The 24654-nt window shown below is 38.0% G+C and overlaps 1 protein-coding gene across 5 annotated transcripts in view; it reads right to left on the bottom strand.

Annotated features, from left to right (window-relative positions):
• Mettl9 (methyltransferase 9, His-X-His N1(pi)-histidine) overlaps positions 1–22193 on the bottom strand; it is a 44072-nt gene extending 21879 nt beyond the window's left edge. The window contains exons 1-4 of one of the 5 annotated variants that reach the window (XM_003477811.5): positions 21788–22176; positions 9862–10052; positions 5630–5839; positions 3256–3440 (exon numbers count right to left, since the gene is read on the bottom strand). In XM_003477811.5, the coding sequence (XP_003477859.2) occupies positions 3256–3440; positions 5630–5839; positions 9862–10052; positions 21788–21952 (751 nt within the window). In that variant the 5' untranslated portion in view covers positions 21953–22176. Of the gene's footprint in view, positions 1–3255; positions 3441–5629; positions 5840–9861; positions 10053–21787 lie in introns of all 5 variants that reach the window. The other 4 variants (XM_005007533.4, XM_063226655.1, XM_063226654.1 and 1 more) reach the window with 4 other exon arrangements.
• Between the last annotated feature and the right edge of the window lie 2461 nt (positions 22194–24654).

The following is a 24654-nucleotide window of genomic DNA, read 5'->3' as shown; positions in this document are numbered from 1 at the left end:
ATGCAATTTTTAAAAATGTATTAACTAGCCAAGCATGATGATGCCTGCCTATAATCCCACACTTGAGAGTCTGAGGCAGGAGGATCTCTGAAAGTTCAAGACCAGCCTGAAGTACATAGTGAGTTCAAGGCCAACCTCAACTACATAGGGTGACTTTCTCTCAAAAAGACAAAAAAAAAGTGTGAACCAAACCACAGTGATCTCAAACTATCATTTTTTTTGTTTTGTTTTTAAAGCAAGGTATGCAGTTCAGGGTGGTCTTGAGCTCACTTTGTAGCCCAAACTGGTCTTAAACTGTCAATGATCCTCCTACCTCAGCCTCCCAAATGCTGGGATTACAGGTGTGAACCACCATGCCTGGCTTTCAAACCATCATCTCTAAAGCAGCAACATTTTCATTAAAATCAGAGACATGTTTTTTAATATTACAAAACAAACTACTGGTATTTAAAAGTACATCCTTCTCCCCATGCATCTAGCAGTACACTGGCAAATATTCAACAAGCAACTTGGAAAACAAGACTATTTGTAATGTTTGTCAAATCCTATGGTGTAAATACTACCACCATGGTCAACTGCAGCAGCAACCACATTTAACAACTAGTTCATTATACTTCTACTAATAAAATAATCATGATCCATGAGCCAATTTGAGCCAGCTCCAACACACGATACATGATATCCAGACAATGATGTAGAAACATACGTAATGGTAAGGAAAATTCCTAAACAAAATTTAAGTGAAAAAAGGCAACTAAAGGACTTATTATCATGTACCCCAAGTCAGACATGGTAGCTCAGGCCTATAATGCAAACACTCAGGAGGCTGAGTTATAGACCAGCCTGGGTTACATTGTGAGTTCAAGGAGTAGATGGGAAACCTTTTATTGTATATCCTCTGGCAAGCTGTTTCAACTATTTTTACCATAAATTATTTTGTATAAAAATTATAATTTTGACACAATTTGAATTTCCATTTTTATAATATAATTCTTTTCTTGATTACATATTTTTCTATCTTAGTATTTAAAACAATACTCACTAAATTTAACCAACCTAAACAGTACTGGATCAGCAAACCATACAAACTGAATCAGAAAGATATCTGCTTTTTTTCCCTCTAAGCTAATAGAAATAACAAAATTGCCATGGTTCAACTTCAAAATATATACCTAAAAAATTATACAAGCAATCATTTCACCTACAACTGCCTTTTGTTTAAAAGTATTTTGAGCCAAGCAGGCAAAGCACATTCAGATATCCTTACAGTAATCCAGCACTATATTCATGTACTCACATAGCAAGACCACTTGGCACTGCCCAGCCCTCACAGTTTCACATGGAAATCACCAGGATCTAATTAGGTACTTGGAGAATGGAAGCCCTGATAAGAGTGCTGTAGAGCAATCTGCAAAATGTATAGGTCACTAAAGGTCACCCATAGCAACAAGGCTTCTTGTCTCAAGTTTGTAATGTGTTTCATGTCGGACTCCTAAGACTCCACAGGCAGTTCTGTATATCCACAATGAAGGAGCCTGTTTTCTTTTTTTCTTTCTTTTTTTTTTTTTTTTTAGGAGCCTGTTTTCAATTCTTAGTGGAGACTGCCCTCTTGTCCAGTTTCACTTCCTCTACATTTTTAGTGTCAGAAACAAAAAAATAAAGTTTGTGGTGAGATTGATGTTTCTTCCTCCTGCTTGTCCACCTCCTGCTATTCTAGGAAGTAGCAATAAAGTCCTACCATACACAAGAAACCAGGTCCTACAACTTGATGACTCCTGAGCACAACACAGAGAAATGGAGCTGAGGATTAATTACACAGGGAAGAGCACTGAAATAAGCTCAGGTCACTGAATTACCAAGGAAGACATTTACCAGATTTTTTTTTCACTATATAACAGATACATAACTATATGGGCACTCATAGTTAAAGGAGCTTTCTCTTTATTATGAAAACCATTAAAACAGGACTGTAAAAGTAGATAACCATGATGGGAGAAAGGGTATTTGTTTTACCTATTCTCTGCTCTATCTCCCCCACATTAAAAAGTTTTGTTTTCCCCACCACCAACACAAATCTGAAACTCATTTGGTAAATATTAAGACAAGTATTAACTCTGAAAAGACTAGGAACCATCAGGGGGAAAAAGTAAGTACAAAGAAATTAACACACAAGTGGTAACATCAACATATAGAACTCCAGTCTATAAAAAATGTGAGCATTATTCCTTACAATACAGACTTTCCTGATACTTAATTACAATGAGACATTTGCAAAATAGCAAAGGATTTCTTTAAAATGTCTGCAAGCTATTAATTTTTAAATCCATGCTGATCTGGCAATAAAATAGAAAAACTAAAGATTTAAAAATATTAACATGTAAGACATAATAAATCACTTTATATTAACATACATTAACTAATAAAATTGCAAAAGAGAGACTTAAAGGCATAACTTTCAAGATGACATGAAACACAGACTATACAAGCTAAAACTATAAATTAATGTGATACTGCTACATTAAATGACAGAAATCATAATAAATCTGAAGTATATTAAATCAACCCATTTCTTCTAATACATTTATTTAATAATACTGAAGAGCAACAGCATGAAATAAAAAAAGCAAATGTTACACGAAATGATACGTGCTAGTATATGAATGATCTTCAAAAAAGAAAAACTGATACCTACATTTATGATTTTACAGTCTGGGACAGAAAGTGCAAAATGTAAAAAACAAAATAGCCATGACATTACATATACATAAGAGCAAATTAAAGGCCATCATTTTTTTGCTTGACTTATACACCAATAAATAACCAGGGCAAGCTCCATTTAAAACCAGAGACTACAGAGACTACAGATGCAAGCAGGCAGACTCAACAATATTATTAGCACTACAAGGGAAACACTAAAATCCACAGTAAGATGAACATTAAACATGGTGGTATTTTACATGAGATAACTATATTATCTCAAAATTAGAGGCTGTGGCAGGCCAGGTGTGGTGGCATACACCTGTAATCCCAGCACTCAGGAGGCTGAGGTAGGAAGATTGCTAAGAATTTGAGACCAGCTACATAGTGAGTTACAGCCTGAACTACACAGTGATACCATGTCTCAAAACCAAAAGAAAGAATGAATAAGAGAGAAAAAAAAAAGAAATACTAGACAATGTTTAACCATATACAACATAAAATCACAAATACCAATAAACAGCCATCCTAGGTAAGAGTTGGCCTGACCACACTTACCGTTTTCCACATAGGGATGAAAAGGCAGGACCAGGGCAAGGATGACCCTGCCTCGAGTTGGCTCCAAGACACTTCTGATATCTTTTAACAAAGTCAGGGGCTGATCACAGCGGTCCAGCAAATTCAAGCAGCTGATGACATCATATTGGAACCCTGTATTCTGCCATTCATTGATACCAAGCACTCTGGAAAATATCAGAAAGAAATTTATTACTATTTCTTCCTTTAATGACATCTTTTAAAATAAGTGAGATGTTAATAAAGACTAATTTTGTCTTTAAATCAAAGTAAACTCAAAATCTTTATTAATAATTTATATTTTCAGTAATACAAAAACCAGACAAGAGAAAAATAGCAAATATATTTCTTTAATATTTTCCATTTTATCTATATACAAATTATTTTCTATCCATAGACATCTTCCTATACCTAAGAATAAGCTGGTATAATTTACATTTATAACCTAAAACTTTTTAAGCACATCTGTTCCCAGGAGACAAAAACTATTTCATACTCTGATAGTTCTGCATATTAATAGATGCAGAAAAAATACAGCACAGGTCAACCTAGTAAAACTATGAAGAACATGGCTTTAAAAAAATTCACACAATTTTTCACTCTTTGCATTGCTTTTAATCTACAGAAAGGAGATTACTATTTTCTATCAAGTCTTAGCTATGCCAGTAAGACAATTCTATAAATCACTTACTGTTTGTTTATATCAATCAGAATGTGGTAGGTGAAGCATATTATGATACAGATGGGTAAAAATGGACACATGAAAAGGTATCTTTGGTAAACATGTCTTTAATAATGCACAACAAATACAATAGACATTTTAGAAAATCCTGCAAACTTGAGGGCTGTTTTGAAAAACTCATTAGCATATACCACTTCTGCACAGTAAAAAAGGAACACAAGTTGCTCAGCTGCATTTTCTTTTCAATCTACATTTTATAAAACTAAGGCCTCTAACAAGTAAGTCTAACAAACTCTATGAAACTTGGCAGGTAGTGTCCATATTATAATTCTCTTGGTTTGGTTTGGTTTGGTTTGGTTTGGGTTTTTTGAGCCAGGGTCTTACTAGATAGTACAGGGTGGCCTTGTTTCTTTATGTAGCCCAGGCTGGCCTGAAACTTACAATAATCCTCCTGACTCAGCCTCTCAAGTGCTGGGATTATAGGCGCACACCACTATGCTCAGCTTGTTCTTGATGAATTAGGTGAGATCCATGAGAAAAAAAATCTATCTTCCTCTAAATTTTAATCAACTTTACATGACCAAGTTTCCACTGTCAGTCAGAATCAGGTCCAAAATAAATAATTGGGTTTTTTTTATGGCATTCCCTATTTTGTGAAGGATGAATCAACAAATACCCAATAAAACTTGAAATATATTGATGACTCACTCCCACTCAAATTAGATATTAGCCCAGAAATCCTAACAAACTTTTAGAATTTTGCTTTGAAAAAATGACAGAAGTGAAGTGTTCAATTCACATTATACCTTGCTGGTAGAGTAGAAATTCTAACTTGGAAACTCTCCTAGCATGTTATTTCAGATAAACGATGCTCTCCCTAGTTAGGATAAGGAAAAAAGCTTGACAATCATGCTGAATAAAACCCTTCCAACCTAGAAGGCTGAGTATGAAGGACAATCTGTATACTTACATCTTCAAGACCTTTTTGTTAAAATAAAAAATTATAGAAAATATTAAAACCTTCCTCCCCAGATTAACTTCAAAGCACTAATATTTTTTAAGTGGAAATATAAAGACAGGTTGATTCGGAATTCAGAATAACTTAAGCCATTGTTAAAGCAAAGGTCAAAGTTTAAAATAGTGAATTAATTTCTAATGGAAGGACTATATTTCAATCATCATTACACAGACCCAACAGGACCTGCACTGAGTCAGACTAATAGAGAAAAAGAGGACCTTAGGAACCACTTAGCTCAAACTCACACCTATGTAAGTCCCTTCTTACTTTATCTTTTTCCTTCTTATAGTACTATCTATCCTGCTGCAGAAAAACACTGCTTCAGAAAGATTACTGCTTTCTACACTTCCAATTATATGTATATAAAAAAATTTTAATTCTTTTTGTTTTGGTATTGTGGGAGGTATTGTTTTTTGTTTGTCTGTAGTTTTTTGAGACAGGGTCTTGCAAGCTAGCCTTAAACTTGTAATTCTCTTGCCTCAGCCTCTTAAGTGCCAGGATCACAGGTATGTGCCACCATGCCCAGCATGTTGGTTTTTTTTTAATTCTAACCTTAGAAAACTGTTTTTGATTCATATCTTTTAAGTAATATACCTTCAGAAAAAAATATATCTAAAACCAAGAAATATATTCTAAAGCATATCTAAAAACTGTACCTGTATTTCTTCTTCTGAAGCTGCCATATCATAGTTTCAGAAAGCTCAGTGGCATAGATTTCTTCAAAATGAGGGCTCATGATTTTTGTGACTTCTCCATCTCCAGCACCTAAATCAAGAAGTCTATGGGTTTTCCAATCAGGATTAATTTTAAGCAGTCTCTGAAACTGATCTGGTGAAAACACAAACATTGAGCCTCTTCCTAGCAAACTGAAAGAAAAAAAAGACAGAAATGGAGGCATAAAGTGAATGCAGTAACTCAGAACCAACAACTTTTTGAACTTAACGAGTTTTTACTATACAATTAAAATATCTTTCATATAATTTATGACTAAAAAGCAAAGTTAATAAAATAAGAAAATACCTCCAGATACCGTCTTTGGAGTGGTAAATAGTATTTCAAAGGGCATGGGAAAAGGATGAGAGGGAAAGAATAAGGAAGATGAAATGAATAAGTAATTAAAAGATGACTATGACTCAAAGAGTTGGTTCTTTACAAGGATGGGAAGCAGATCTGGGCATGGAGATAGGAGGGGGGGGTGGGGAAGATAAAAAAGATCAAGATGCAATATGTATAGGTACCAACCCCTCTATAACGAATGTATTCACTGTGTATGGAAAACATACACTAATAAAACTGAGCAAAAAAAGATGAAAATAGAAAGGAAAGATAGAAGAGATGAAAGAAAATATATTTATCAGTTTGAAAGATGACAGGTTAACAAAATCAGATCACAATACTACGCAGTAAGACTAGGCAGAGAGATCAAACAGGAAAAAAGCCCATTTAGAAGATGGAACAAAACATTCGGATACAAAAAGTTTTGTACAAAAGCTTTTTAAAAATCCTTGAAAAAAGAGGCAAAGAATGAACCTTGTGATATCAGTTAATTTGCATAAAAAAAGCACATTCATAGATGGGCCAGTTTATATGTTTTAGATTTGGCTAGACTCTATAATTTTTGAAGGTTCCTTAAAAAAAAAATACTGAAAACTGTATCACTACCTTTAAAAAAAACAAGATGGAGAGAAGTTAAAAAGTAATCAGAGAGAACCGTCAGAAAAGCAGCTGTAGTTCAGCCGAGTTTCAGGGAAGCACCACCTTGGGAAATTCAGTACACATTCTTTAGGTCTCAAATCCTAGTTTGTCTGAGGTAGGGATTCTCCAGCCCCCTTTAAACAGTAGTCTTTTCTTTCAATGAAGCAGAACTCATGCACAATATAAATGGTGAGAGAGTTGCTGCTGTTGGAATGAGTCAAGACCCCTAGAGCTGCCATCAACCACTCTAGGCCTTCCTTTGTAGCAACTGGTAATGCACATCCTCCTTAGAACCTGGAAAAACTGACTGAAACCACTGGCCTTATATGTGTATGGGGTGGGGGTGGGGTCCATGCTATACTGCCACTTTCTGGAAATAAACAAAATGTAAAATATGTTTGCTATATAGTGACTGGAAAGATACATGCAAATGGTACTTAAGACCAGTTTCATGAAAAAGTAAAATTAAACTAAGTGAGTACCTACAATAAATACTCTTTTCTTTTCTCACTAAGGCCATAGGAGAGTTTAAGTAAATTTAATAATACATTTATAATAATCTTCTTTCCCACAGAAACGCTAAAAGACTAGAAAGCTGGGGGGAGTCAGATCCCAAAGACAACTAACTAACCCATAATAATACAAACTACAATCGCTTACCAAAGAAAATTGTCTCTCTCAAAAGACAATCCACAAGTGTATTTTCTAGAGGAAAAATAAGCACAAGTGAAAAAGGGACTGAACTTGCTGAATAGGTACAGATATTCACACATGCTCCAGAGTCAGAGCTAGAAGAGACTTCAGGCAGTATAGCTTAGAGGAGGCATGTTCTAAATCTAAATGCTGCTGTGCCACAGCACCAAAGTCACAATAGAGTCACTTTGTTTAAAGATTCCTTGCTACAAAACAATATGCTTCACAAGCCATCTGCTTGGGATGTGAGGAATCCTGATATGACATCTATAAAATTACACAAGAGGTCATCTGAGATCAGAGCTCACAGGGTCATGAGTCATGTGACTGTTCTACATTTAAGGGCACTTGAGACAGAAAGGAAGCACTGTCCCAGTTGCAAAGAACATAAGCAATAGGGATTCCACAAAAATATCTACACTAAAAAAAGAATCAAAATGCACCAAGCCTAGTCTCACTCAACCAGCAACCATTTTGTCCTGTAGAGGTATTGGGAGAGTTTCTACCAGTTACAGTAACTTGGCTAGAAAGATGTAAACACTGTGATATGTGAGGAGGTCTCTCATAATAAAGAACTGTCCTACCTAAAATATCAAAACACTGACCTAATACAAGGTTTATGATAAACATATGACAAGATATGGCTCTCTAAACTGTATTTAATGTTAGTCTCTTGTAACTATCCTAGTTTCTCTGGCTATAATTTAAATTTTCTCTAGATTTAGTTTACAGAAATGTGCCTCTTTATTGTAAAATAAATTCTGAAAACAGCTACCAAGCCTCTCCTTAACTGGCTTCTCCTTTCCACCATAAAGGAAGTTTGATAAGTATCTTAATTCAAGAAGATGTCACTGTAGTTATATAATTATTTCTGTAGGAGATACCCACAAGTGGTAGTAATCTATCATTGCATGGGTAAAAAGTACCAATAGGCTCAAAATTAGGAGTTTTAGTTGAGAGTAGATCACAGGACAAAAGGGATCTGAGAAACTGGGAGGAGTCAAGGTTTTTGTTTTTGTTTTTGTTTTTGTTTACAATGAGCCAAGAGATGGCACCTGCCTATAGTCTCCGCTGCTTGTAAAGGCTAAGGAAGGAGGATCACTTGGGCTCACAAGCGCAAGACCTGGCTGGGTAACATTATGAGATTCCATCTTAAAACAAAAAACAAAAACATAATAGAACAGTTATAGATAAGAGAATCGAAAGGGATTATTGCATTGCCTCTGTGATAAAACCGTGAAATTTTAGAGCTGGTAATTTTAAACTGGTTCCACCAAAATTATGTATGATACCAAATACAAATACTTTTTGAAAAAAGGTTGCCTACCTTTCATCAATTTCAGAGAGGTACAGGGCCCCAAAAAGGATACAAATTACACTAGAGTGACTCATTTAATTTCCAAATAAAGAATAAATGTTATAGAACAGACATTCAGTACAACCAATTTTAGGAACACAATGTCAGACCAAGTTATATAAATTCAACTCCCAATATAAACAATTATTTACTGAAGCAAAGATAAAGCAGTATCATATAAACAATGAAGAAAATCAAGTAAGAGATCCTGAGAAAGTCCAGATGACAGATTGAAAAACCAGACAAGCAGCAGAAACTGGCTCTAAATCTCATGAGAAAAGACGTGTGGCCCAAATAGTGGTCCAACAAGGCTTTTTAAGCATTATGTCCTGTTACTTTTCTCTTTGGTTTTCTTCACTCTAGGGCCTTGGAGATAGATATGTAAAAATTTAGCAAAGAAAGGATAAATAATATTCCCCAATCCTTTTCTGTGGCTTTATATGAGAGACACTCTGAGGACTAATAATTGCATAATAAACTTACAAAATCCTAGTAAATCTAGATATTATATAATACCAACAAATGCAAGACTCTTCAAACAAACCATCACTGGGCTGAGTAACTAACTCTCTTAATAAATTTGTTCCTGGAAAGTGTGTTTAAGGCAAAAATCTTACTCTTTTGCCTAACAACCTAAGGACCTCAGCTTAAGGGCTTAGTTCCTACTGGTACCCTGAGGTCCACAGCCTGGAGCAGCATTATTACCACATCTACCTGGGTTACAAACTCAACGTATCAGGAACCTACTGACTCATAATCCCCAAGTAATTCCTAACTACATCAAAGTTGTGAAGCAATGAATTAATTCCTGCCACAAGAATGCAGACTAATTAGGCTATTTCCCAAATTACAGTAAGTGTAAAAAGTCTAAGTAGAGAAATCTGATAGGATTTTGGCACATAAAAGTATTGCTACTAAGATGGTCAATACCTTTCTTTGTTGTGGTGGTTTTTATTTCTTTTTATTTTTGAGCCAGGGTCTCACCATGTAGACCAGGGTGATCTCCCTACCTCAGCCTCCCAAGTGCTGGGATTACAGGTGTGCATCATCATGCCCAGCTCTAGTAGTCAATAACTTTCTTAAAGTTATTTTTCCTTTATTAAACCTAATGATAAATTTTTTTAAAGTCCAAAATTCACTTACCCATTGATAGATGTTCTAGACATAAACAGGCTAAAAACAGATGACACAAAAGAATGATATAATTGGATGAATAGCCAGCCTGATTTTTCAATGCTGTTGTTTAAGAATATCTGTGTCCCTTGATCAAGGTAACTCTGAACAAAAACAGCCTGGAGTGATTCACATAATTTTTCTCTGTTGCACACATACCACTAAAAAAAGAAAAAACAAAAATTAGTGTCACCAAAGAAATCAAACAAAAAACAAAAGTCTAAAATCAAATCTAAGATTTTCAAATATCATAATTTCACAGTATTTCGAGAATAATCATCATCTTTTATATCTGCATGATCTGTAACATATAAAGTACTTCTTCAGACATGACCCTCACTTAATTTTCATAACAAATCCCAAAGTGGGTAGAGAGGATTAACAAAGGTGAACAGGCTGACGTGCTATGCAGCCTCACAGGTGGCAAGACTGTATCATCAGACCAGGCATTCTGACCTCTAGCCCAAGGTTTCAGTCACACTGCCTTTAAGATTTAGAAAAGCTCTGCTGGCCTTTCCTTCACTGAGATTCAACATCAGAAAGCAAACAACTCGCATAATTAACCTTGTTTTAGACTTTTTTAAGCAGTCACATAAAGCAATGACTTAAAATCACCAAACAAATCAATGACAGAATAGGCCACAGAATTTAACACTCCAGTGACTAGATTAGATGGCCTGTCTTTTCGTAGTATATACAATAAGAAATTTAGAAATCTTGAGGCATGCTTTCCAAAGAGGGCATATGGAGTCCTAGGGGCAAAAATGTGCTTTAAAGAAATGAAGAAGTTACTTAAGGTTACCCTGCAATCCATGAAAAGGCCAAGTAATAACATGAAAACAACCAGATTTCTAGAAACAGACAAAACACTTTTTATAACAAAATTTGCAAATTTCAAAATTTAACATTGCATAATAAATATTTTCCATTTCACAGAGTTGGCAGATTGCACATCAGCTCCACAATCAAGTCTTGTGAACTTGGACAAGTCACTTAATTTTAATTCTATTCATCCACTGGTAAATCTATCTATTATGGTAGGGTACTAGGAGGATTAAACAAGATAAAGCATGCAAGTCCTCAATACAGTACAAAGTACACACTGATGATCTTATCACAACAGCAGTGAGATTCCTCTAAAATGGCCTGATAAGTAAGAGTAAACCAATTAAGTACATTGATGAAACCATAGGCCAGTTACTAGCAATGCACTACCTGCTTTGAAACATAATCAACCTTTCCAAATAAGGAATCTACTAGCCAAAAAACAACCTGCTTCCTCTTGACAAATATGACCATTTATCAGCAATAGGTATCCTGTAACTTCTTGCATAATTAGCCAATTTTACAGTCATCCTAAGCTTGTTTTACTGAATGAAATCTTGAATAACATTCCTGACACTAACATTAATCAACAGAATCAGCTATAAACCAAAAAAAAAACAAGCAAACAAAATTTCAAAGATTCATGATTTTATAAACTGGAGAAACCTAACCTTTCTAATTGTTGACTGACTTATGCAAATTTGCTATCTAGCCACTGTTATGACTTACATCTAGATGTTTCCCATACACTCCTGGGTATGGCTCTTAGAAGTCATTAGGCCATGGGTGTGTGATACCGGGTTATGGGTGTGTGATACTGGGGATTAGTCTATTGTCTGGTATAGCATAGTTCTGGGTGTGGACGATGGACTCATTAGAGACCAAAGACCTGTTCAGTGTGTGGGTGCTTGTAGCCTGGATGAAATAAAAAGTGAAAGAAGAGAAAGAAAGGCCGCTGCCTCCTGCTTGCTACACCATGAACGCTTTCTCCTCTGTGATGCTCTTCTGCCATGCCACCTTGCCTTGGAACCGGCCAACTACAGACTGAAACCTCTAAAACCTGTGAACTACAGTAAACCTTTCCTCTTTTTTAACTTGTGAGTGTCAGGTATTTTGTTCCAACAATGAAAAAGTAACTAAGAAAATCAGTGTTACCAAAACTGCTAGGATTTTATGTAAATCTTTTTATTCTCCCACTTTTACGTAATTCTTTTTATTCTCCCACTTTATAGGATAAGCTATAAAGTTTCTTATATTCACTGTCTACACCTTTTTCCTTGGTCTGAAAATGTTCTTGCTTAATAGCTTACTAATTCTTAATATTTATTGTGCTGGTAGTTATGACTCAATGTAAGTCACCAGCCATTTTTTATTAAACTTGTAACCTCCTAGTGCACATTCTAAATTCTGTAATATTGAGGCCATTTTTTATTTCAATTCTCTGAAATGGATAATCACGATGAAAGCTATCACCTCAATAATAGTCAATCAGATATATTCTATTGATGTAGACAGGTCATTCAACAGAAACCAAGGATATAAGAACTCTGGCATACATTTGTAAATGAGCAATTAGAATAACAACAGATTCTGACTTCTAGAACTAAGCAAGTACTGGCACCATTACATGCAAATACTGCTTACAAGTGTATGAAAATTCAAGTTTTTAATAGCATATTCTCAGTCATTGACATGGATGGACCTTTCACAAGTCTTTCAGAAAAGAAGCCATGTATTGAACAGAATGGTAAAGAATAAAAACAAGTGAAACTCTTTTCTTTAGAAATAACGGTTCCAATACATGAAGGTATGGACAGCTATTCTGAAGAGAACGAGAGACACTATGACTTCCCAATTGTCTGGTCTTGAAGACCTAAAATGCCTTCATCATCCTGTTCTGATCAATTTAATACTACTTTGTTCTGTATGAATTCACTCTGTGTGAAGATATGTTAAGAAAACTGTGTGGAAGAAAACAAGAGACAATATGATAGACAGTGAAGATCTCCTGTGGGTTTGCTTTGAAATCTGTGTCTCTTATATTGTTTTCTTATGATGTTTTGTTCTGTTTAATTTTCCCTCTTTAAAGTAAAAAAAAAAAAAAAAAAAAAAAAAAAAAAAAAGAAAGAAAGAAAGCCGGACATGGTGGCACATACCTATAATCCCAGCACTCAAAAAGTCTGAGGCAGTAAGATCACTGGGAGTTCAAGACTAGCCTGGGCTATGAAAGTGAGCTCAAGGCCAGCCTAAACTGCATAGTGAGACTCCGTCTCAAATAGACAGAGACAGAAGACAGACAGACAGACAGACGCAGTAACTGCCTGGCAAGTACAAGATCCTAAGTTCAATTCCCAGTACAAAAAAAAAGAAAGGAAGGAAGAAAGGTAGGTTGGTTGAAATGTCACTCTTGACCATTTGTAAGATGCAAGCCTCAAGTCCAAGGTGGTATTATTCATGATTACCAAGAAGTGGAAAAAACACAAATGCCTATCAACTATGGGTAACAAGATGTGATAGATTCATAAACAGAATAGTATCTGATCATAAAAAGGAATAAAGTACTGATTCATGCTCCAACAATGATGAACTTTGACAACACTAAGCTAAGTGAAACAAGCCAGTCACAAAAGGTTGCATATTGCATAATTTCATTTATATGAAATGTCTATAATATAATCTGCAAAGCCAAAAACAAAAGTAGATCCTGTTGGGTGGCAGGGGTTGAGGGGATAGAATGGAGACATAAGGCTACTTTTCAGGGTGATAAAAAGTCCCAAAATTAGACAATAATAAGAAGTTGCACAACTCTGTGAATATACTAAAAACTACTCAATTACACACTTTAAACAGATCAATTTTATTTTATGGTATATAAATTATAATTCAGCATAGTTTTTTTTTTCAAATAATATATACATGCATCTAAATATAGATGGCTGCTTGGTCTTCCAGCAATTAAAAATAGTCTGGAAACATAAGTGACCTAGCAAAATGCTTTAAAATACAAAATTCAAGCTGGGCATAGTGACACATGCCTGTAATTTCTGGAGAGACTGAGGCAGGGGGAACTCCATAAATTCAAGGCCAGCATGGGCTACACAGTGAGTTTAAGTCTAAACTGTGAGGTAAGTCTAAACTATTTAGCAAACCTTTCTCAAAAAAAAAGCAAAATTTAAATGTGAATCTGTTCATGTTGCTATCCTGTTTCACAGAAGTCTTAGACTATATCCAAAATGCTCCATATAATTTGTAAAGTCCAAGGCCAAGTATGGAGATGCACACCAGTAATCCCAGCACTCAGTAGGGTGAGGCAGGAAGACTGCCATAAGTTTGAGGCTGGTCTGGGCTACACAGTGAGTTCAAGTCCAGGCTGAACTATACAGCAAGACCCTGTCTCAAAAAAAAAAAAAATTATAAGGTCCACAAAATTTTTGTCCATTTTATATCCACAGTCTCTCCACAGGGCATTCCCTGTTAACCCATAGCCATGGGCCCTCACTTTGCCACAGTACTCTACTCTTTTTTTTCTTTTTCTGGAAAGCTCTTTTTCCACGGCTGGATACCTGTTCTATCCACTACATTTCCCACTATCCAATCCACTCCCTCTTCATCTGGCTAGTTCAGCCTCAATATTTCCTCATGTACATCTTCCTTGAACTTGCAGACCACACCAAGTGCCCAAGTTCTAATAACCTCTCATACACCACATATGTATCCCTCACAATATGCAGGATCTCTGAATTGAGTAACTGAATGCAACTGCACACTGAGTGACTGAGTTTCATAAAGACAGACAATGACAGACCTCAGAGCCCAGCCCAGACAGACAACTAATAAATGTTGTCAAATGAATTACTATTAAGAATCATAGGCAATACAAACAGACAGACCTTGCATTTGTAACAAAATTCTGGAGGAAACATAAGGATAACCACAGAGATAGTTGTCAATGGATTTCTGTCAATTTCTCAAACTCCAAGGTTTCTTTTACAAGAAACCCGGCTGAAACCCAGTTCTGTAAACAACAATTAAAGCTACCCACCACAAAATCACATTTCTGCAAGAAAGCAAGGAAGACCCTGGCTGAGCACCCACATGTGCCCAGCACGTGAGCATACACTTTACACTGCATTTACCACCTTGTAACCCGTGAACTCTAGAGAAATGGGGGTCCAGGAGCAGTTCACTCTAGCTTCCATTCTTGGAACATGTGGTTTTTATTCCAAAGGAACAGTATGTTTCAATGAAGCTTTTCCTCACTCACCTCTTCCTAGTGAGACTGTCTGAGAAAAGTAGGGCTATTTCCCAAATAAGCTGAACTGAACTTGTCTGATAAAAAGATGATCTGACCTAAATTCCTACAGGTCAGAATTTCTCAGTTTTCACACTGACCTTTAGGGCCTGATAACCTTTTGCTATGCAGTTGTCTTGGGCTCTGTAGAACACTTACCCACATCTCTAGAATTCACCCACCAGATGCCAGTAACACCACTCCAAGTGACAACTCAGAATGTCCCAGGCATGACTAAATGTACCCAGGAGGACAAAATTCTCACTGCTTGAGGGCCCCAAGAGGGACTTAGCCACTCTCAAGCAGTCTTTCCTAACTACATATCCCAGTCAAACTGTACTGTAGTTGATTAAATTAAAAATTGGACTCGATGGCGTCAGGGAACTTACACTTAAAAATCTACAATCAGAAACCAAAAGAAACAAATAATAAGACTATAATCTTGGTCAGGACCTTCATAAATTTAAATAAAGTCAACTTGCTCTGAAGCCATCTAGAGAGCAAATCAGCATAGGAGCCCCTGCAGCCCAGCTGGCAGTCCCCTGTGGTCATCTCTCTCCAAACAGACTTTTAAACAAAAATCCATACAGGGTTCACAGCACAGAGAAGCCTTGTTCCTAGGCACTTTAAAGCAGGTGCATTCTTTGAACACATGCTCCACAAAGGTTATACAGACACAAAGATACAAAGGCAAAACCATAGTACTATACCTATTAAATGTCACACTGGAAAGACTATGAGACAGTTCTACCTCGGGGATGGACTACTCACGGTGTCTGAAAAACCATCTTATTACTATCTACCTTTAAACCTCATTCAAAATGTGTTCAGTCTAAATAACCAAGTAAATCTTTTAAATCAAACCAGAACTATTCCATTCAATCATCTGCTGATGCCAAATAATTGTAGGTTGTAATAAACATCTTCTGAAAATTTCAGCAAATAGCAACATTCTCCCTACTTGCAACAAGATTGTAAGGATACTAACACTTACCCCAAATAACAAATAGTCAAATTAGGTGGACAACAGAGTATGTCTGTATGTGCGGAAACAGGATTAGTCAATCAAAATGCTGAAATAATAGGTTCTATTGTCTTAAAATTTCATTAAACATATAAACATCTCAATTTTTATATAACCTTGGTCAATGGATTACTCCTTCAAAACAAAAATTTCATTTCCCTATAAAATTATTTGCTTACCAAACTGAGGATACAGATAAAAATTATCTCCAAAATTACTTTTTAGCATTTCTCAACTAGTCAAACATGTACTATGAGATATAGTCTTTTGTTTCAAAATACAAAAGAATTGTGGACACTAGTGGAATTATAAAGTAATAAAAACCAAGATATTGATTTTAGATAATATACTATTACAAAAATAAACATTTGGTTTTTGTCCTATGTTCCTTGTATACAGCTCTTAAAACCCTTGGGAAATCTCCAAGGTGATAGTTATCTTCTCTATGCCAATGAGACAATTACCAAAAACAGAGGGAGATAAAACTATAATTATGGAGTTGAAACTTTCAGTGCCACCCACTAATATTCAAGGATAAGAAAAGGTTCAAAAATTGAGCTCCATCATCAATGGGCAATGATTTAATTAACTGTGCCTATATGATGAGACTGCCATAAAACCTCCTCTACTACAGAGTTCTGGGAGCTTCTGGGTCACTAAGTACACTGACAGGCAGGTAAGGTGGCTCAGTAGAGAATACACAGAAGCTGTGCACAACCCTCCACCCTCCCGTACCTGTACCATGCCCTATGCATCTCTTCTAGTTGGCAGTTCCTGTGCTGTATCTTTTATAATAAACCAATAAGAGTATTTTCACATACATGGGGAGAAGTGATTTTACAGATTAAGTTGTTTCAGCTTTGATTTAATAAATTACTGGCAATTTTCATTTTAAATGTACACATTTGCTATTCACATTTTAGAATCCTAAAATTTTAACAAAGCTTTAGAGAATCTACACAATAGAACCTTTTTACCAGAAATTACTAGGATCTTCTAGGACACCTTTAAAGGGAAGCATAAAGACCCAAGTACATTCATCAGAAGAGATTCTATAGTATTCCGTGGAACTGAAACAAACACCTGTTTAGGGCAGTAGTGGCAAACCTAAGGCAGGCACACTGCAGTAGGCTGTCTGTATCACTGAAAGCTCTAACGGTTTGCATCACTGGTCGAGGGTTTCAACACAAAATATGAAGAGTCTCCTTGATAGTGAGCTGCAAAGGCCTCCAGACTCTGGAAGCCAGTTCAGAGGAACACATCAATCCATCAGTGCCTGCTGCCTAGGTAGCTAATGGCCTGAAGCTTAACTCATGCTTAACTCAGCAAAGCCACCACAACGTAAATGAGGGGTAAAAGAATAGGAAACCAGATATGTCCTCTAATACAATTTGACTGTGGCTGTGATGTCAAGTACTTTTCATTTGGAAAAAAATTGATTTCAGTTCTACCTTACTAAATCTGTTATTGAGTGTGGCCTAGCACAGTTCTGAGCTTATATAAGGAGGTAGATAAATAACAGATGTACACATACTTGGAATTTTAAATAATATCTAAGTAATTCCAGATAGTGAGTGTTATCTTTGTTATTCAAAAAAATAAGATTTGCAGTTTGTCATTAGGAGAAATTTCCATGGTTTGGTTGCAGTGAGTTCTACAAGTTTCTCACTTCATCTACTGAGAAGCTATGAATATTATTATGACAAAGCATTTAGTTAATGGAGTCTTAAGGGTCGTTTCAAGTTTCAACAGCTCCTTTATAGCTATATTAAATTTGTTTGTTTGTTTGTTTGTTGGTATTATTTTTGGTTTTTTGAGACAGGGTCTTGCTATGCAGTTCAGGCTGGCCTTGAACTCACTGTGTAGCCCAGGTTGGCCTCAAATTTATGGTGAGCTCAACTTGAGGCACTATGCCCATATGCATTAACTTTAAACAGTAGGTACATGCACCCAAAAGATTAGATACAAAGTTTTTTATTGTTTTCTTTTTAAGTTCTGAGTACCTTAACACTGAGAAGTGACATCTACTAGCTTCTCACTACTCTTACTACTTGGCTCTATTTCTCTCCAGTGATTCAATCTGGCCACAGTGCCACCTTTGACTGAAAGTATGCTGCTGATTAAAGAAGGTGGGAATTTTTCTGGGAATGGAAAAGTCCTCCAAAGGGGCCAGACAGTGAATATTGTAGAGTTGTGGACTACACAATTATTCAACTCTGAAGCACTTAAGACTATAGGTGAACAGATTTGGTGACTCTGTTTCAACCAAACTTTATAGATCCTACAATCTGAATTTCATATATGGAATTTTCACATCTCAAAATAATATTCTACTCAGGCATCATGGTGCACACTTATAATCCCAGCACTCTGGGAAGCTGAGACAAAAGGACTGAAAGTTTAAGAGCCCAGCCTGGGCAATTTAATGACTTAGATCTTGTCTCAAAAAGGGTTGGAGAATGTAGGTCAATGAGCAAGTCCCAGGTTCAGTCCTCAGTACTGCAAAACGAGTAAAGAACAGCAAAAGAAAACAAGTAGAACTATGCTTAATCCACAGACTATGTAAAATTCAATGAGACAAATCTGGCCTGTGGGCTACATCCCTTCTTGAAGACAAGTCTTTGCTCCTTGTTTGCCCAAAGTCAAATAAAATTCCAGTTTTGAAGCCAACACACTGAGCCAAAGTAATACAATGGCACTGCTACTATACCCCCAAAATGCTCTGCCTCTCCAGACCATCCCAACTAAATAGCAATTTTTAATGAGGAATAAACATTTCCCAAGGCCTCTCTTTTAACCAAAAAATCCTCCATTACAATTCCTTAGTAAAATAACTGAAAGGAAAACTGGTGCTAAGTGTGGTTCAATTACATTTATAACCCTACTTTCATGCAGTTCCAAAAGAACCAGATGTGGCTGGCTATGAAACCCACATGCCCATATACACACCAGACGATCTTACACAAAACTATTAATTTGAAGGGGAAAACCATTAAAATTGCTTCACAAGCAACATAGTTTTGAAGCAAACCTAGAATCCTGGAATATAAAGGAACAAATCATCAATCAGACACAATGTAGAAATGACAGTCTTCTATTTTGCTTTAACTGATGGTGGTGGTTTCTAAACAGACTAGCTTGGTTCATTTCAATCTTTATTTATGGACAATTATTTTCATAACATGCATGTATTAATTTCAAAATAATGTCTGGATATGTTCTAAGGAAAAGTTGATCGTTCCTAAATATTCAGAAAGCACCAGATTAATCTTCACTTTAGAGATATTATCTGCCAAACTACTAATGTAATTGGTTAAAACACACACACACACACACACACACACAGATATCTCAGAAGCACAACCAAGGAAAGTATCTGAAATCGGTATTTATTAAAAGCCCTACAGAATCAGCTTTAAAAAGGTACACATTTAGAAAGGGCTCTCTGCTAGGAGATACCAAGTCTATGTCTACTGCTATCAATCTTCCTAAGCAACAAAAAAGTCACACTTTAGACAGTTATTTCCATTTGTAAAATAAGTGCAATTTTATGAACACTGAACACATATTAACTTGTTGCAGTAATTTTAAGTGTTATCATAAAGACTAACCATTAAGAGAATAACCATAATTCCATGTCAAAGAAAATGTCTCTTTTTTCCATATCTAGGACTTTATTTCTATTAATGGCTTGTTAAAAATGACATTTTTCGGGGCTGAGGATTTAGCTCAGCGGCATAAGCACCTGCCTTGCAAGCAGGCAGTCGTGAGTTCGATCCCTGGTACCGATAAAAAGGAAAAAGATGAAAGAAAAAAAATGACATTTTTCATTCATTGTTCTATACCATTACTCATGTTCCATAGTGATAGTCTGACAACTATACAGTTAACAATATAGTACTTTTAGTAGAGTTGTTTCCATGACAATAAACTAGTATAAGTAACCTACAGCAATAAATGTGATTGTACAATTTAAATGACCATTGTAAATTTATACACACTCCTACAATATTATAGGAGTGATCATCTTACAACACCTTGCAATAGCTAGAGGATTTTTTTTCAATTTTTAAAATTTAAAACTGCTTTTAAAATAGAATGGTGGGCCAGGTGTATAATTACAGCACTTGGGAGGCTTAGGGTGGAGGATCCCTGCAAGTTTGAGGCCAGCATGGACTACAAAGTGAATTAAAGGCCAGCCTGAACTGCATAGTGAAATCTTGTCTCAAAAAGACAAAAGAAAGAGAGGGGGAAAAAAGGAAAGAAAGAAGAGAAGAGAAAGGCAGGCAGGCAGCCAGGCAAGCACTAGGCATCCAGCTTAGTGTTAAAAGTGCATGCCTCAAACCGGGTGTAGTAGCACACTCCTGTAATCCCAGTGAGGTGGGAAAATTGTTGGGAGTTAGAGAACAGCCTGGGCTACAAAGTGAGTTCAAGGCCAGCACGAATTGCATAGCAAGGCCCTGTCACAAAATGACAAAAAACTAAATATATAAAGTGCATGCCTAGCCTGAGCAAGGCCCTGGACTTCATTCCTGGCACTGCAAAAATAAACAAATAGAAAAAAGGCCACTAATAGTAGTTACTAAATAAAAACTAAAAGTTACTTCTATAAATTGCTTTATCTCTTCCTTATATAATTCTTTACCTTCTTTAAAACACATAAAACCAACGTGAGTGCAAATTCTCTGAACACCTGACATAGTAGCAGAAAAATCAGAAATACATATAAACGATGAGATAAAGAATACTTACTACCCTCTAGAAAGACAGACTGTTCCATAAATATAAATGCTGCCTATTACAAAGCCAACATTTTGACAGAATTCAAAAGCATCTTCTTAATGAAAGCAAGGTTTACCACAAACTACATTACATCCTTGTTAACGCTACAGCTTACCCATACATATTTCTTAAGTGGTACAAAACTGAGCCAGTGAAAAAGCCCACCAAACCGGTCACTTCACATGGCTCACGATCTAGCACTACACAACTCCTAAAGAATTCACTCCTGTAGGAATCTGTTATTAAAACCCTTTGGTAAACGACTGCATCCTCTTCCTGCTTACGAGTCTTTCTGATCAGCTTAACTAAACCTCAGTTCAAAGGCGACAGGTCCCCCCCCCCTCCCCCGGGCCTGAGGGAAGGGTTGGGTGAGTTGGGAGGGAGGACCTGTCAAGTATATTTGTTAAGCGCTTAGGGAAAATGTCAACCGAACGGCAAGGCTCGATGTTTTTTCCTTTCAAAAAAAATATTTAAATTTGTATTAGTACATGTTTGTAATACTTATTCCATTTCTTTATGGCCCTTTGTACATTCAGGGATTCAACTAGGAAAAAAAGGAGAGGGATCAGCCTTCCGTTTTGTTTCCCCGGGGCCAGAGCATCTGGTCGGGGTGATGGGTTAGGTCGGGTCATCCCCATCCCAGGCTGAAGTTCTTCCAGCCCTGCAGCAGGGCGCCCGCAGTCGCCGCCCTGGACCCGGGAACAATGCGGGGCTGCGGGACGTCCGCGCTCCGGCCCGCGGAGGGGGCAGGGGAGGCCGCGCTCTGCCCGCGCCACCGAACAAAGGCGCTGCGGGGCGGGGACCCGGCGCACTGGGTCGGAGGGCCGGCGCCCGGCGGGGAAAACTTTCCGAGGGGCCGGGGCGCTGAGCCGAGCGCCGGGCCTCCCATCGCGGCGTCTACCCGCACAATAGCCGGGCCGAGTGCGGGAAGGCCGGGCCGCCACACACCCGCCCCGGCTGGGCCCGGCCCGTACCTGGTGGGTCTCCTTCCTGCCGCCTGCGGCCGCCGCCGGCCCACCCGGGCCGCTCGTCATGTTCACGTACAGGGAGCGGGTGAGCGGGCTCCGCAGCGTCCACATCCTCCGCGCCAACCACAAGGACGCCAGGCTCAGGAACAGCCAGCCCGCCCACAGTCTCATCGGGAGCCGCGGCCGTCGTTCGGATCACCGCCGGCGCCGGGGTGAGGAAAGAGAGGCGCCGCCGCCTCCGGCCACCCCAGCCGCCGTCCGGGTTCCAGCCATAGCTCCCAACTTGCCCATCCAGCCCCTTCAGGGCCCAGGCAGCGGGGGAGATGGCTGGGGAGGAGGGGCTAGCGCTCAGCCTTCTCACCTCCCCCTTCGCCTCCGCTCCCGGAACATCGCAGCCGCGGGCACCAGTTTCCAGCCGGAGCCCGTACGAATTCCGGGCGCGCTCCCTCCGTCCAATGGGCAGGCTAATGGGGCGGGACAAAGGAAGCGCGCCCTCGCCCTGTGCGCGCCCCCGTTCCTTGAGTGTGCTGCCACATAATGATGGAGGTGCATTTAAGGGTTTTTCTTTTTTTAACAGTGGAGATCGTTTTCGAAGGCGGTAACTGAAGTTCCCCGCCTTTCCAAGGTGGTCCCCGCAAGATATCTGGTTTTTTTTTTTGCCTTCGTGGTTGCTTCTGGGCTTCGTCTCAGTCGCTACCCAGACTTTTACCTGGTTCTGTAAATAGACTCGGGGGCGAGGACGCTGAGTCTCATCCCTCGCCTGTGAGTAGACACACGCCCTGGACCTTCCGGGGAGGAACGCTAAATTCTTGTCACTGCCACATCTTCCTAGTTTGCAATTTACGTTTAGGCCGGTCGAGCCAGAGACCCATCCCAAGCCTACTTCGCAGGCGCTGTAAATCGGAGAGTTTAGAAAGGAAGGATTCGCCCACAAGCTCCGTCTGGGGCTCCCACCAAGACTGCCCACGCTCCCCTCCCCAAGTTCCTGGCTACGCAATTCTCAGAGGCATGACTGAACGCTTTGCCTTTGCTGGAAACTACTGTGGCTGGGTAATCCAGAAGTAGGTAATGTGATGTATTGATGACCTTGCTCAATAATGACACCCAAGTTAGAATCCTTGGCTGCCTTGTCTCCTTGAAGTAATTAATACTCACTACTCTTAAAGTGAACTCAGTGGTAGAAATTACCCCCGGATGTTTATTTACAGCGCAAGGAGACCTGGTAGCCTTTGAAATCCGAAGGATTATACTGTGTTCCTGTGTCTATAAAATCCCTGCTGCTCCCCAGCTGCAACTAAGAGGTAACATTATTTCTAAACATTATTTCTAATAACACCTTCCTAGGTTTGTTTGGAGAATGGTTTTCATCTGACCGCAGCAGAAATTATGTAAATACATTTAGTTCAAAACAAATTAATCTTGAGTAATTTCATATTACACTTAAGGGATTTGCATTTATGAGGTGACCCACAGAGGAGAAACAAAATCATTCCTCACCCACAAACACTTTAACTGCTAAGAATCTCTGCCTGGCACTTTTCTGCTAACCAGGGATATTTTGTTGCCTATTTTGATATACACTGTAAAAAAAAAAAAAAAAAGAGAGAGTATCGCTGATTGCTTCCTATCAAAATCCGTAAGAGCTTGTGCCTTACCAAATCAGGTTTAAAACTATGGTATTCCTAACCCAAACATTTAAAAGGAACTATGGTACATCTCCAAGAAACTCAGTTTGTCTGCTGCATTACCTCTCCCTCCTGTCTCTTTAGAACAGTGGGACAGATTAAGTCAATCTGTCCTAAAAGAAAGTTGGGGAGGAGAGGTACAAGCAAAGAGAGTACATAAAATGGCATATTTCACTTCTGAAGACAAAGGAGGCAAACAGGTATGTACCAACTGTGGAGTAAACCACCCAACTGCAGTTCCAAGACTCCAAAATGTGTTCGATGAAGAAGCAAGCAGGTGACTGCTGTGGTGTGAATGATGTAAGGTCAGTTGGCTACTATGAAACCTACCATCCCAAGGGAGCAGATTTCACTTTATACCTGAGCCCGAAACCTAGAGAAATAAAATCATCTCCACATAATAATCATAAAATACATACATCTTATTTACATTTAACAAGCACAGGACGAAACCAAAGAACAGTGATTTGCCTAAACGATTTGCCTAAAGGTAGCAGAGCAAATTGAATAGCAGACCTTTTCATAGAACTTGGTGTCCCAGCTCATGATCCTTTGATCCATCTAACAAGCCTGACTTTCTTTTCTCAGAAAGCTGCTGAAATATACAATGAGGAGGAAGGAAACTGGCAAGAGTAAATACACTAAGCAGAAGCCTACATTGCCCTTTGGGACTGCTCCATTCAAATTGTCACTACAGTATACTAAAATCTCAGTTGTCCATAAGGGAAGGATAGAGGCACAGATAACAAAACCAGATATGAGCCAATATTTATCCTAATTTTTTTTGAAATGCAGGCAGTAATAGTCAAAAGACCTATAAATGACACTCCTGTGCCCCTGAAAATCCTGGCAGGATTATTCCTGTCTAGATCTCTTAAGCAAGAGCATTTGGTCCTTATCTCTTAAAAATATGGCATTTTCATGTTCTTTTTTCAATTACAAAGTACAACATGAAGAGAATTGGTAGGGAAAGTTTCTTGGAAAGGAATGAAACATATCACTTAGTCATTATTATATCCTTAAAGAAGAGCTAATGATTAAAACAAGACTCAACATTTTAATGGACAGATACTATATTCTTAACAGTATTTGGTATGCCTTTAGAGAAAGATACAAGTTTTTCCTAGAGTATATTCAACAGAATGTGTCTAGTAGTTGAGGGATGAGCACCTTCTTAGAAAAGAAGAT

This window comes from Cavia porcellus, unplaced genomic scaffold (assembly GCF_034190915.1).
Source record: "Cavia porcellus strain 051 isolate PalLab524CR breed Dunkin Hartley unplaced genomic scaffold, mCavPor4.1 scaffold_16, whole genome shotgun sequence".
In the NCBI taxonomy this organism is placed as follows: Eukaryota; Metazoa; Chordata; class Mammalia; order Rodentia; family Caviidae; genus Cavia; species Cavia porcellus.
Note: the sequence above shows the minus strand (reverse complement) of the source record. Positions and strands in the feature narration are given on the sequence as shown.